General features: G+C 33.5%; 1 protein-coding gene across 13 annotated transcripts in view; it reads left to right on the forward strand.

The window, feature by feature from the left end:
* The window catches only part of Mff (mitochondrial fission factor), a 31749-nt gene extending 17852 nt beyond the window's left edge, over positions 1-13897 (forward strand). For 3 of the 13 annotated variants that reach the window (XM_040267928.2, XM_040267931.2, XM_013359157.4), the window contains 5 exons: positions 1234-1392; positions 4777-4809; positions 6296-6355; positions 9623-9707; positions 13065-13897. In XM_040267928.2, the coding sequence (XP_040123862.1) occupies positions 1234-1392; positions 4777-4809; positions 6296-6355; positions 9623-9707; positions 13065-13196 (469 nt within the window). In that variant the 3' untranslated portion in view covers positions 13197-13897. The remainder of the gene's footprint in view (positions 1-1233; positions 1393-4776; positions 4810-6295; positions 6356-9622; positions 9708-13064) is intronic. The other 10 variants (XM_040267930.2, XM_040267935.2, XM_021727129.3 and 7 more) reach the window with 5 other exon arrangements.
* Positions 13898-14790: the final 893 nt, after the last annotated feature.

Here is a 14790-nt window from a genome sequence, read left to right on the forward strand (position 1 = left end):
ATCAAGACACTAAAAGTTGTTCTCCACGTTTTTAAAATTAAAATTTTAAAATTTAAGAATAATATTAAATGACAGTAACTATCCTTTCAAGAATTATCCCACTTATTTTATGGTTTCCAAGCCAATACATGTTAAATTAGAAAATATCACAGTCAAAATAAAAGATTTTTCTATTTTGGTTGTTCACTATCTGCTTTGCTTTTATTCTTTTTAAATGAAACACACAGGATTAAATTTAGCCTAATATGTTTTGCACTGACATTGAGAATGTTGAACCATTATCCAGGTGTGTTATAGTCCTCTTATTTTAACGAGTCAAATGCCAAGGCCACATATCAGTTAAATGCCTCACATAGCAAACTATACTTGAATATTAAAAAGCTCTCTCAAAATACTGACAATATCTTAGGAGTTTAGATTAGAACTCTGCAAATTGCTTCATTCAATTGTGGTCAGCAGTCAGGAAGCCCAGGCAAGGAAGCCAAAAGAAAGAATCTCTGCTCACAAATTAAAGAATGGCTATGAGTACTATCACTGAGAAGCCCAGAAATGGTTATCAGCTATCTTGATGATTTAAGAAGTATCCTTCCTTCTTTCACTTTATTCTCGGAGTTGGGAATAGTTTTGTTTTAGTCATTTAACTAGAGAGCACATGCTTTATTGTAATTAAACACTCAAAAGTCTCAGTTTCTAAGACTTTAACTTTTAAATTAATTTCATTTACTTGTGAATGTAGCTTGCTTTGTTGCTTTTGTGATGTGTTTGAAATAGCATTTTTATGGAATCACTTTTGATTCATGTGTTTGGATTTTGACATCTGTGTACCAGAATTCTCTATTCTATTCTTCTGATCATCCATAAGTTTGCAGTGTTGTTTCTTAGAGGTTTGGTTTACTGAATTGGAAAATATACTACATTAAATAAAGAATGCTACTGCTCTGACAGTAGAAATTAAGTACATTCATTGCTGTGATTCTCTTCCCTCTCCAAAGGCATTTTTCATATCCACTTTTTGTATTTTGATGTTTAGGGTTACAGAGCTAAAAGTACTACTTTGCAGTTGGTCTTTTAAAACAAAATGTTTATAAACTTTAGTTTGGTTTCTTGGGGGAAAGTGAAGGGTGGGGAAGAAAGGGGGGACAAGAAAATTAAGATTAAAAACTGCTCAGCTGAAGTTTTATAAAAATCTGACTTGAGTGTTTTTCTCTTCGTTTGCTATGCTTATGTGAACAGTGTGACACCATCGCCACAACAGGCTCGGGTCTGTCCTTCCCATATGTTACCTGAAGATGGAGCTAATCTTTCCTCTGCTCGTGGCATTTTGTCGCTTATCCAGTCTTCTACTCGTAGGGCTTACCAGCAGATCTTGGATGTGCTGGATGAAAATCGCAGGTGATTGGCCATCCGTGACTTGCCAGCTTTGTTGCATATTTTTTGGTGCCTTATCTAGTGGATTGTGGTGTCTTTTATGTTTGCACCTTCTCAGTCTCTAAGATGCAATGGTTTGAAATGGCTTGCTTTGCTTTCTTTTAATTTCAAATTATTGTCCAAAATTCACATTTCATAAGATTACATTAGATTTTGTTCAGTCAGAAAGAATATTTAGTTCCTGAGAACAGGATATGTGACGATGTTTTTTTTCAAAGGCTTTGCTGATTTATTTGAAGTACTTGATTCCATGTGGGATATGCTGAAGGTTACTGTTGGATTGTTTGTGGGATGTTGGACTGCTGAAGCATACTAGTTTTCTTTTAGTAAGTTTTTTTTTTTCTACTTAATTGCTTGTGTAACTAATATGATTGAGTAAATAAAGCATGTTTGAGATGGCATTACAGCCACCAGTCGTTTTTTTTGTCCTTTCCCCTTAACTACATACTAAAAATTCCAGGTGCTATTTTGAACATCTCCAAGTTAACTCATTAATAATATATTGTTAATTGTAAGTGCAAACATTTTTTTGTAATCATTTCGAATACTTTTATCCTTGCCACAATAAAGTGAAATTGGAGAAGTTTTTTTGGCATAGTGTGGGAAAGGTAAAGTCAGTTTCCTTTCAACTCCGAACATGTGACTGGTAACTTCTCAGAGTCAGTGTCTGAATTTTTGTTGTCATTTTATTGAACTATTAATTTTTGCATTTTGAAGAATTCTCAATAAATTAAGCTGGCTTTTCCAATAAACCCATTTTTTTTTTTTAATAACCTTAGGTGTCTTCTGGCTTGCTCTTATTGATTGCTTTTATACTCACACATACCCAGGAACTTCTCCATAGTTCTTGAGCACTATTTGTCATTATTATCCATGCTATTTATCATTATTAAATTTAGGGACTTTTTGAGTCTTTGCAGGGCTAATCTAGTTGTATACATTTGGACCCAAGGACTTCAAGGTGCTCTATAAAGAGCTTATAGAGACAAACTCATGGCATGGTGGGAGAATTATGTATACTGTGAATGTATATGTATACATACATTTTTTTTTTATTTTCCCCCAAGCATTTAGAGTTCTTTGAAGCTTCTAAATCTTAGAATATTTGGAAGCTATAAGAAGCCAGCCACAAAGTTCCAAAGAAAAGCATGGATTCAGAGAGTCAGATTTATTCTTGATCCACCTCACAAAATAGCTGCATCATGGCCTTGAACAAATTGCTTATATTCTCTGGGCCTCCTTTTCCTCATCTGTTAAAAAAAAAGGTAAAAAAGGTATAATAATGCCTGGCTTTCTGTATTCTTGTGAATAGTCCCCTTCCCTGCCTTTATTGAAGATTTAGAGCTACTGACTTCAAATTATTTAGTGTGGTAAGAGAGCCTCAAAAGATATAGAGGGTAAAGTACCTGGCCTTAACTAATATCTGCAAAAAACTATTTTCACATCTCTCCTCTAAACAAATTTATTCTCTACCAGATATTCTCCTTAACTTTTTTCATTACATAGGTTCTTAGAAAAGGTGAGATTATTAAGTCAGTATCACATCAAATGGTATTATAGTAAAAATATCTAATGAGAAAAAAAATTCTAAATTCTGTATAGATTAAATAATAGCTAGATGACAAAGTCCCAGTAGGATTCTTTGTTCCTCCTTCCACCAATACGTACACAGTTCAAATGCATTTATATAGAACTTGAAAAAATATGGGCTTTTTTTCTCCATAATGGAAAAATTATTTACCTGAGGGTCAAACAATACAAAATCAGAAATCTTACTAATATAAATTTTACCTTGTATTCTTTCATAATGAAAAACTGTATACAATTCTATGTGAAATTTTATTTTGTAATGAATTGGTAACTTTAAAACATTCCTTTTCTGGGAAGAAATTATCTTATTTACCTAAAACATGTTTTTTAGTTGAGAAAGGTATTATAGTAGTAATACTTTACTCCTGGATATATTCCAATAGTTTTTACCATGGAACTAGAGTTAGGCTCTCATTAATCTTATCCATGTTTTCATTACTAAAAGGGTCTGTCAAAGTTATATTCAAATTTTTTATGATCTAAATGTTGAACAAGATTTTATCAGAATTTTAAGTAACAAATCAGTTTTTATTTTTGCTATAAAAAGTATCTAGCATAATTTTTCAGATATAAAAAATAGGAATGTGAAATTTGGATAATATTCTTGCATGGTTGTAAAATAATACTGCTTATAAAAATTTAAATGCTTTTATGTTCCTTGCCCTGTACATCATTTTGTTTTCTTTTCTATTTTATTACTCTTGGCTATTTTGCTAATGCAATATCTTATCTTTGGTCTTACGCCATCACATTGAGCATAGATAATTTAAGCTATAACTTTTTCAGAAAGAAAAAAGCTTTCTTCCTGGTTTATTATCATAAAATAATGCAGTTTCATAGTTGTTCAACATGAGCTATTTTTGGTTTGCATCTTAAGGGACACTGTCAAAAGGTTTTTTTACTGTACCTTTTTTTCTCAGCTTATGAGAACTTAATTAATAAACAAGTTCAACATGAAAACCAAGTTAAATCCTAGGTAATTGTTAGAAAAGTTCATTTACATAGGTCAGTGCTATACATTTGGAAAAGTGATATATTGAAAATTTATCAAAATACTTAGGATAAGCCCTGTGCACAGTTTGCTTAGTTGGCAGCAGGATTTAAAAAGCTGTTATGATTTCATGCTTTGTTGGTTAGACATTGCCCATATCTAGTTAATATGTCTATTACAATTATATATGTCCTTTTCCAATGTAAAATATTGTCATTTTTTAAAACCGTATTTATGTGTAAGAACATTATATACTGATAGATGTTATTTTTAGGAATAGCTTGGTTATTGCTATAGTTTTTTCTTAGCAAATTATACTAGTTTTGAGTGAATAGAATAAGAAACCAGTATGTGAATAGTTTATATTTTTGACAAGTATCCCTATAAATCCATAACTTAGAAGACCTAGAAACACAAAGTTACAGTGGATATGATATGTTATTTGTAATTTTTCCTTTAAAATGTATACTTCTTCATTTTCAAAACTACTTATTTTTTATAGCAGTTTACATTTTCATAGCAAAGAAACATAATCTGTCAATTTAGACCCTATATTTACTCAAAAATGTCAATATGCAGGTTAATGCTAGAATTTGGTAGCCTTGGATTTCCTTCCTTCTTGCCACTTTAATTACAAAACATATCATTGAAAAATTTCTTTTATGTATTAAATCATACTTATGGTAGCAAGTGGTACTTTAATGAAGTTTGCAACTTTACCAAATACCTGTCTAATTTACTTTTATATTATATGTGTCAATTGCCAGTGTGAGAAGACAAAATGAAATACGTTGTGAAAGGTAACTGTATTATTTTCTGGCTCTGCATTATAAAAGGGAAATCTCTGTGGTGGACTATGTTGGATACAGCAGACCCATTTGAACATATTAATACACATTTTTAAAATATTTTTAAAAGCACACAGCAGTGGCTTCCTTTAGTAACCATTCTCATATTTGTGTAATTTAAGATTAGTTGATTGATAGTCTTCCTAATATCACAGAGTAAATCTGATGGGAAGATAAGATGAACCTAATACCTGTCTCAAGCATATGTGATTCCTCAGTGTCTCTTAACCAACAATATAAAAGTCAAACGTGTCCTTTAAAAGGCTCTGAATCGTATATCCTCTAGGCTCCAGAAACTTTATGAAGCACCAGTAGTGCCTTTAGAACATGTAACTTTAGGACAGAAGTTAAACATTAAATATTTCTAGCATAAATTGACTTGTCAGAAAATAATAATTTGTAGTCTTCAACTGTGCCAGCTTACAGAAAAAAAAATTTGTATAGTGGTATTAAACATTTACTATAATTATTGCCTTGATACTTACATTTAGGCAAATATCTAATTAGTTAAAGAAAAAATGAGACATTCTAAAACAGGATTTAATAATTCTTAAAATCTTTATATGGATCCTCTAACCCATTCTTCTTTCTCTGATTAGTAAATATAGCTGCTTATTTGGGGGCAGTTGACCAGTGGACATGTAGAGCTTTTGTTTTTTGATTGTAACAAATTATATTAGAAAGGTTACTGCTTGTCTAGATAGAAAACTAATTATCCTCTAGGATTCAAATATGTTCTGAGACTATGTATAAAGCCCCACAAAGTTTTCCAGTGCACCTTGGTCCTTGTTTCCAGCAGCCCTGTATGTTACTCCTGGTTGTCTCAAGATCAGACTCACATATTTGTTTGCATTTCCTGCCATGTGCCCTAGCATGTCTCCCATATTCTCAGCTCTGGAACTGAGGCATGCATTTTTTACTCTGGAGAGCTGAGGGTTTAAGCCAGACACATCAGACATGAGTCAGAATTAATGAGGTGGGAGGGAAGGAATTGTGGGAAATGAGGAAATTCACAGTTTTTAAGGTAGAACTGTTGATATTGATGAGCAACCATGATCATGCAGGTGCCACAATAGGTTCTTGACATCTTTTAAAGTTGCCAGTGATTTTTTTTTCCCAGTCAGAAGAAAATAATTGCATTTTTTAAACACAGTGGTCCTCTGTCTTGAATTTCATAAATTATGAGCACCAAAAAGAATTATGTTGGTGCTGTTTTACTTTGTTTCTTCAGTCAGTTGAAAACTATTAGATTTATGAAAATCATAAAATGGAGGATGTATGAACAAAGATTTTCTAAGTTTTTGAGAGATATTATATTGTATTAAAGCATACAATATAATCTTATTTGACATTTATCTGTCTTGTTTTTGCTTTTATTTTATCATTTCTCTGTTTCCTGACTCTGTCTTGTGCCTTCTCCCGCAAAAACCTGCCGTAGACCTGTGTTGCGCGGTGGGTCTGCTGCCGCCACTTCTAATCCTCATCATGACAACGTCAGGTAACTTTTGAGACTTTGTAATCATCAGGGGAAGTACAGAGTTGGGGATTTATGTTCTGCAGAATATAATGCATGTTGCAGCTTGGACTTGACAGGTTTCACTTATGAATAGTCTTGCTCGTAAGAACAAGAAGTTGAAGCAGTCAAGACATTTGACTGCTGGAGTCTGAGGGAAAATGTTTAACATTAACAGGGTGGTGTAATATGAACATCTGAGATATTTTATTTAAATACAGTCTTAGTAGCTTATAGGAGATTATGCTAAAATGCAATAAGAATGATTTTAAGTCATATTTTATCTGCACTATTTTAACTATTGCCTAGATTCAGTGCAGCATTTCCTCTTTAGTTGTTAATTATAATGTCACTTTCATAGTGTAGATAATCCAGTGTTAAGCATTGTCATAAATTGGGTAAAATCATCATTGACAACAGTTCAGAAAGGTGAACGTTTATTTAGAAAGGGAATTTAATTTTAAGCATTTTTATTATCATTAATATCAGCCTTTCTCGTTTTTGCACTTTCAGACACAGCCTGAATAATTGTTTGGTGGGTTTTTTTGTTTTGTTTTGTTTTGTTTTTGGTCGTCACACATTACACATGGGCAGATATTTAAAGTTCCTGTTTAGTGTTCCTGTCTTCTAGGAAAACAAAAGCAAAAGCTGATTGGTGTTTACAGATGCTATTACTCTTAATTTTTCAGAGCCAGTTTTGTTAAGTGTAAGCTAAAATGTTTTACCTGTAGCAGTAGATTTAAAATTGGCAACTTTGTTTCTGTTAGAGAGACTGACACATTGTTAGGGAAGAGAAAAGGGACAGCATCACTTGATATTTGTCAGTTCAGTTCATGTTGGAGGAATTGAAGTGCACCCTTGGTGGCCCCCTAACTGTGCTGCTGACTTATTTTCTTTGACAATCTTAATTTTAATCCATTTGTTGTTTTCCCTCCTATTTTTCTCTGTTTGTTATTACTTTATCTTTCTGTGAAATTATTTTTAACCAATGATCTAACTTCATGTTTCTACAGAGATTTTAGTTCTGATAAATACAAGTTTTAGTTTAAGGTACTTAAACTAAAGTAATTGCAGTGAGTGGCACATGCCTGTTATCCCAGTTACTTGGGAGGCTGAAGCAGGACAGTTGCAACTTCAAGGCCAGCCTGGGCAGTTTTAGCAATACCCCATCTCAAAACAAAATAAAAAGGGTTGAGGATACAGCATAGAGGCAAATCACCCCTGGGTTCAATCCCCAGTATACAGAAATATATACATATATACGTAAATTGAAGTCTATATGTAAAGTCTTTTGTCCTGTCTCTAGATTTCTTTGCGAATGACAATTTCCTTTACAGATTTTTAAAACCTTAGTTATCAGGATTTAAATTGCAATTAATCTCTATCATTTAAACTTAGCTTTCTATCTTCAGGCCAGGTCCCTTTAACTTTGAGGATGAAATGTAGAAAAGAGGAATCTTGAAGCCCTATTTTTTCCTCTGATCTTTTAATAATTCTGTTTAGTTGTTATTGTTTTTCAATGCTAGGAATTGAACTCTGGGCCTTGTATATACTAGGCAAGCACTGAACCACATCCTCTGCCCTAATAATTCTCTTTTAATGTTCAAAGGAATAATTAACTTAGATGTTTATAAGCCCATAGTTTGTAAGCCCAAGTTTGCATGTTCTTGTAAACAGGAACTGACAATAGTTGCAATATCTATTTCTGAGAAGTTTACTTTGCTAACTGGTAGAATTACCCTCAGGATTTCAAGAATACTTACTTTATTTCCATGAAGAAAGGGAAACTAATTAACAGCAAGTGAATTTAACTATAAGAGGATCATTCAGAGATTCTTATAGATTTTATCTAGTCAGTACACACTATCTTATTTAAATTTCATTTTGCATTCTTTATTAAAGTATTTTTATATTATTTTCAACAACATTTGAAACAACAGGATTTTCTAAATAGACTTGTCTTTAGCATACCCAGATGAAAAAATATAATTCTATTTCATATCCCTTTGTTGTATAATGTGGGTTTTTTGTACTGGAACATTACTAGGAATATTAGAATATATGATCCGTTAGCCAACTCTGGGGTTTTTTTGTTTTGTTTTGTTTTTTTGCAATGCTAGGCATTGAACCCTAGTAGTAACTAGTAACTAGTAACCCTAGTAGTAACTAGTAACTCTACTCATTCAGAAAAGTTAGCGTGTCATTTTATTGAAATAACCATATTGGATATAAAATAGATACATGTGATACAATAGATTGCATGGTATATAAATTTGTATCTCAGTAAAGCTGTAATTAAAATAAAATTTAAAGTATGGAAATGCAGGCAAAGGATAGGAATGGTATTTGTGTCTATTTTTCAGAAGTTTATTGTCATCCATTTAAAAAAAATCTTTTAAAAGTGACTGCATTTGAACAAAAGGTATTGTTTAGTGTGCTTTCTCTGTATTCTTAGTGGTTCTTCAGTATTACTGTTTTATACACACCCTCTTAATTTCTTATTGTTGAGCCAATTCTGGATCTAAATGTAGTGGCAAGATATATTCAAGAGTGGTGCAGTAGTGCATGCCTGAAATCCCAGCTACTAAGACCCTTTCTCAAAACAACAAAAAAGTAGAGGGGGTGGGGAGCATGGATGTAGTTTAGCAGTCAAGTGCTTTCCTAAGCATGTGGAGGCCCTGGGTTCTATCTGCAGCACCGCAAAAACAAAACAAACAAAAGATGTATTCCAGAGATTTTGGTTATTTCTGCAGGAGACATGCAGTCAAGACTAAGTAATTTGAAAAGGAGTGGCACAAGAAGAGGAAGAGAAATTATCACTTTTTTTTTTTTCTTTTTTTGGTTAGAATTAGTTCACTTTGCATTCCTTGCCTGTGCGCCTCTACCTTTGGAACCACATATGGTAAAGGTTTGTGTAAGGATTGTTTGTTGGCATATCCTAGAGTGCTCTCAGCCTTTTCAGCCACTGATCATTTTTAACGTTGCCCATCTCTCTGGTTTGAAAAGTGTCTTCAGTCAGGGTTTCTCCTCATTCTCCGTTTCAGTACATTTTCCTGGTATTATAGGTAGAAATCATTCATCTTAAGCTTTTTCTTTTCCTTTATTAGTGTCAATTCAGACAGTATAATATTTTAGTAATTTATATTGTTAAGTATGTCTTTTGAATTTTTCTTTGAGCAATACATAACATATGACTTGCTAGTCTTAGTTTTGTTTTAGTATTAACTTGTATTTTTATGTCTTATTTACTAGGTATGGCATTTCAAATATAGAAACAACAATTGAAGGCTCATCAGATGATATGACTGTTGTAGATGCAGCTTCATTAAGACGCCAGGTATTTAATGAACCAAACAAGATATAATCCAAAAGTTATAGTCATGTAAATTTTGTTGTGTGATTTTAACCTACCTTCACATTTTTTTTCACATTGCATGTAATATTTTAAAGTGATAGCTGATAATATTTTATCATTTTTCTATTTTATGGAACCCATGAATTGAAATATTTTATCTGTCAAATTATTTAATAAGCCATAATGATTTCCCATTTTTAATTAAGGACCCATTAAACCACTGTCTACATACTTTGGGATGTTTTTTTGTTTTGTTTTTGGTTTTGGTTTTTTTAGCAATAGGGGTTGAACCCAGTGGTGCTTAACCACTGAGCCACATCCCCAGCCCTCTTTGTATTTTTTATAGAGGCAGAGTCTCACTGAGTTGCTTAGGGCCTCACTAAGTTGCTGAGGCTGGCTTTGAACTCTCCATCCTCCTGCCTCAACCTCCTGAGCCATTGAGATTACAGGTATACACCAGCAAGCCCAGCTCATCTACATGTTTTTGACCAGCATAAAATACTATCATCAAAATGAATTTATTTAAATCTGACTAATAAGAAAGAATCTTAAATATCAGCAAACCAGTATAAATTGCTTGTCTGACTTTTGACATGTAATAATCACTTTGGGGACCTTTGTTTCTATATTTGATATTCACTTTGGAAGTGACTGCTTTCATGTGCACAGTGTCTATACATAATATTGCTTATATATTCTAATAAGTTATATCTTTAAAATATTTTTTTATTCTTTTTAGTTATACATTACAGTATAATGTATTTTGACATACATATATGGAGTATAATTTCCCATTCTTGTGGTTGTACCTGATGTGGAGTTATACTGGTCGTTTATTCATATATGAACATAGAAAAGTTATGTCCAATTCATTCTACTGTCTTTCCTATTACCATCCTCCCTCCTGTCCCTTCATTCCTCTTTGTCTAATCCAAAGTACTTCTGTTCTTTCCTCCCTTCCCAAAGTACTTCTGTTCTCTGTCCCCCTCCCCCAATTTTGTGTAAGCATCTGCATATCAGAGAGAACATTCAGCCTTTGGTTTTTTAGGATTGGCTTATTATTGTTTGGGGGGATTGGCTTAGCATGATGATAGTCTCCATTTCCATCCAATTACCATAAAATACTATAATTTCATTCTTCTTTATGTCTGAATAATATTTCATTGTGTATATATACCACATTTTCTTTATTCATTCATCTGTTAAAGAGCACCTAAATTGGTTTCATGGCTTAGCTATTGTGAATTGAGCTACTACAAACATTGACATGGCTACTTCACTATAGAATGCTGATTTTAAGTCCTTTGGGTATATGCTGAGGAGTGAGATAACTGGTCAAATGGTGGTTCCATTCCAAGTTTTCTGAGGGATCTCCATACTGCTTTCCAGATAGGTTACACCAATTTGCATTCCCACAGGCAATGTATGAGTGTACCTTTTTCCCCACATCCATGCTAACATTTATTATTACTTATATTCTTGATAATTGCCTTTTTAACTGGAGTAAGATGAAATCTCAGTGTAGTTTTAATTTGCATTTCTCTAATTGCTAGAGATACTGAACATTTTTTCATGTATTTGTTGGCTGATAGTATTTCTTCTGTGAATTGTCTATTCTGTTCCTTTGCCCTTTATTGATTAGGTTATTTGGTTTTTTTTGATGTTAAGTTTTCTGAGTTCTTTATATTATCGTGGAGATTAATCCTCTGAGGTGCAGGTGGCAAATACTTTGTCCCATTTTGTAGGCTCTCTCTCAGATTCTTGATTGTTTCTTTTACTGTGAAGAAGGTTTTTAGTTTAATAGCATCCCATGGAAAAAAGTAAAATATTTGGGAATTAATCTAACAATAAAAGAAAAAGACCTCTACAATGAAAACTACAGAACACTAAAGAAAGAAATTGAAGAAGAACTTAGAAGATGAAAAGATCTCCCATGTTCTTGGATAGGCAGAATTTATATTGTCAAAATGGCCATACTACTAAAAGTGCTATACAGACTTAATGCAATTCCTGTTAAAATTGCAATGACATAGAAATAAATAAATAAATAGAATTCTTCATAGAAATAGAAAAAGCAGTCATGAAATTCATTTGGAAAAATAAGAGGCCCAGAATAGCCAAAGCAATCCTCAGTGAAAAATGTGATGGAGGATGCATCACAATACCAAACCTTAAATTGTACTACAGAGCTATAGTACCAAAAAGGCATGGTATTGGTACCAAAACAGACACAAAGACAGTGGTTCAGAATAGAAGACACAGACAAATCCACATAAATACTGTTATCTCATACTAGACAAAAGCACCATAAACATACTTTGAAGAAATGATAGCGTCTCAACCAATGGTCCTAGGATAACTGGAAATCCATAGGAAGCAAAATGAAATTAAACCCTTCTCTCTCACTCTGCACAAAAATCAACTCAAAGTGGATCTAGGCATTAGACCAGAGACCCTGCGCTACTAGAAGTAAAAGTAGGCCCAAATCTCCATCATGTCAGCTTGGAACCATGTTCCACAAGACTCCTAAAGCACAAGAAGTAAATAAGTTGTATCTTGAAGTTACAGTTGCATATACATATTTTTAGTATGTATTCCTATACCTTCTATAATCACATATATGCACATGTAGAGAAGGCATATCTGGTGTTTTGATTATGTATACAAAATAGATATAGAGAAAATAGGATAAAGTAAAGTATTTTAAGTAAACATCAATAAAGAAGCACTAGCTTCAGCAGGGCAGTTCAGCCCAGGGCTATTCATGGAAAGGACAAAGAGCCAAGGATGGTTCATTCAGCCAGCAGCTTTTCTAGCAGCTGGGGAATCATTAGTCTTTCAGACTGAAGTGTCTAGGTGACATCTGGCCTACTACAATAGGTTAAAGTATTGGGCTTTCTCAGTAACTCAGAGAGAATGCAGATAATACCAACTTAAAAATGAAAAATTAAGGCTGAGAAATAAGAAACTCATGGAAGAGGCATAGAAAGGGGTAGGGGTCTCTAGTCTTTCTGCCTTGGTAAGCCTGCCTCAGTGTATGTGTTGTCTTTTACTAGAATAGCTTAGTTGTGAAATACTGCCTTTAATCTAATCAGGTAAGGAAGGAAATATGCCCTCACTAACTCCGAAATTTGGAGAAGGGAAATAGATAAAAAGAGTATTTAAGCAAATTTAAGCTGTCATGAATAACATTTTTTTCTATTTGTAGCTGTCTTTTTGCTCCAAATGAAACATTCCATGTTTATAATAACTCTTATATGATTATACTGCTTTCTAAGAATGGAATTGCTGTGTACATTAAAGCTTCTATATTGTATTTTATGTTTGTTTTTCACATAGATAATCAAACTAAATAGACGTCTACAACTTCTAGAAGAGGAGAACAAAGAGCGTGCTAAAAGAGAAATGGTCATGTATTCAATTACTGTAGCATTCTGGCTGCTTAATAGCTGGCTCTGGTTTCGCCGCTAGAGGTAACTTCAGCACTCAAATATATTGTTTCAACAGCTGGAAATATAAAAGATTTGCAAACTTCTTTGTTTCTGTCTTTGCATTGTATGCCGTTTTATAGTTCATGCTCTGAAAATGTATTTCTTCCAGAAAGTAGGGTGAAAGGACCTATATTTGTAGAAGTAAAGGTATATTCTGTCACTCAGTTGTATTCACTTTAAATCAGTTCTACAGCAACACTTACATAAAATTCTCCTTTTGCATGTTTTGTAAATAGGCTCCAGTTTGTGTTTTTAAAATGAAATTAATTTTTTGCCTCACCAGTCTAAACAACTAATTCTGTGAAAGGAAGACAGAATGCATAAAGGGTGGATTAAGAAAAGTATCTGTAGAAGAAAAACAATGTTTGTCCTGTTTCTCACAGTTTTGTTGGTAGACATTTTGCATCCATATTTTAACATTAACACTTGAAGTCATGGTCTGGTGCCAGATTTAAGAAAATCAAACCACCTAATATTTCATGATCACCTGTATAGATTAAATTAAAATATGCCTAACAGTTCAGCAGTTTAATATGTGTGCATTATGTTGCGTTTTTATTTTCATTTTAGTTTTGCAGATGGTTTTCTATAAAATACGTTTTTACTAAGTCCATGTGTGAATGATTTAAAAACTACAGAATAAGGAACAATTGTAGTGTATTTAATAAACTGTCAACCAAAGCAATGTTTGTCTATTGAAAAATTTGTTTCATCATATTGGTTATGAGCTCAGTATGGAGTCATATTAACCTTATCTCAGTCTTTGTGTCTCAGGAGCATACGATGTACTTAATGACTTGGCAGGCAGCAAGTGCCTCCTGTGCTTCTCTTCAGATCTTTATCCTCCTAATTGTGGACATCATTTGTATTGAAGGTGGTTGGTTGTTTTTGTCGCTTGGGATTTTGGGGGTGGTACTGAGGATTGAACCCAGGGGTATTCTACCACTGAGCTATATCCCTAGGCCTTCCTTCCTCACTCATCCTTCTCCCACCTTTTTTTAAGACAAGCTCTCACTAGGTTGCCGAGGCTGGCCAGAAACTCGCCATCTCCTGCCTCAGCCTCCCTTATAGCTGGGATTGCAGGTGTACACCACCATATACAATTGCAGGTGGTTTTCTAGTTTATTCTATCTATGAAGTGATTCAGATTAAAATACCATGATTTATGCATCTTTTTCTCCATAGTAGTATTTATTTGCTAATATGCTAAATCTCATGAGAGTTAAACACACCAATGAAACCAAGTCTTGGGTGTCTTTAGTTCTCAAAATTATTTTCCCTTTTTCTGATTCTAAAACAGGTAGAATTCAAGTAGGTGGATTGTTCTCCACACATCTTAAGTTATCTTTCTATCGATGCAGTAAGTGTTAGGGAAGGTGATTGAGGGAAATTTCTTTGATATAGGTAGATTTCATGTTTCTGTTCTTGCTTCTCCCTCTTCCCTTCAAAAAATAGCTGGGGAAAAAGCTGGGTGCAATGACACATGACTGTAATACTAGCAACTTGGGAGGCTGAGGCAGGAGGATTGCAAGTTAGAAGCCAGCCTGGGCAACTTAGTGAGATCCTGTCTTAAA

Source organism: Ictidomys tridecemlineatus, chromosome 7, assembly GCF_052094955.1.
Source record: "Ictidomys tridecemlineatus isolate mIctTri1 chromosome 7, mIctTri1.hap1, whole genome shotgun sequence".
NCBI lineage: Eukaryota > Metazoa > Chordata > Mammalia > Rodentia > Sciuridae > Ictidomys > Ictidomys tridecemlineatus.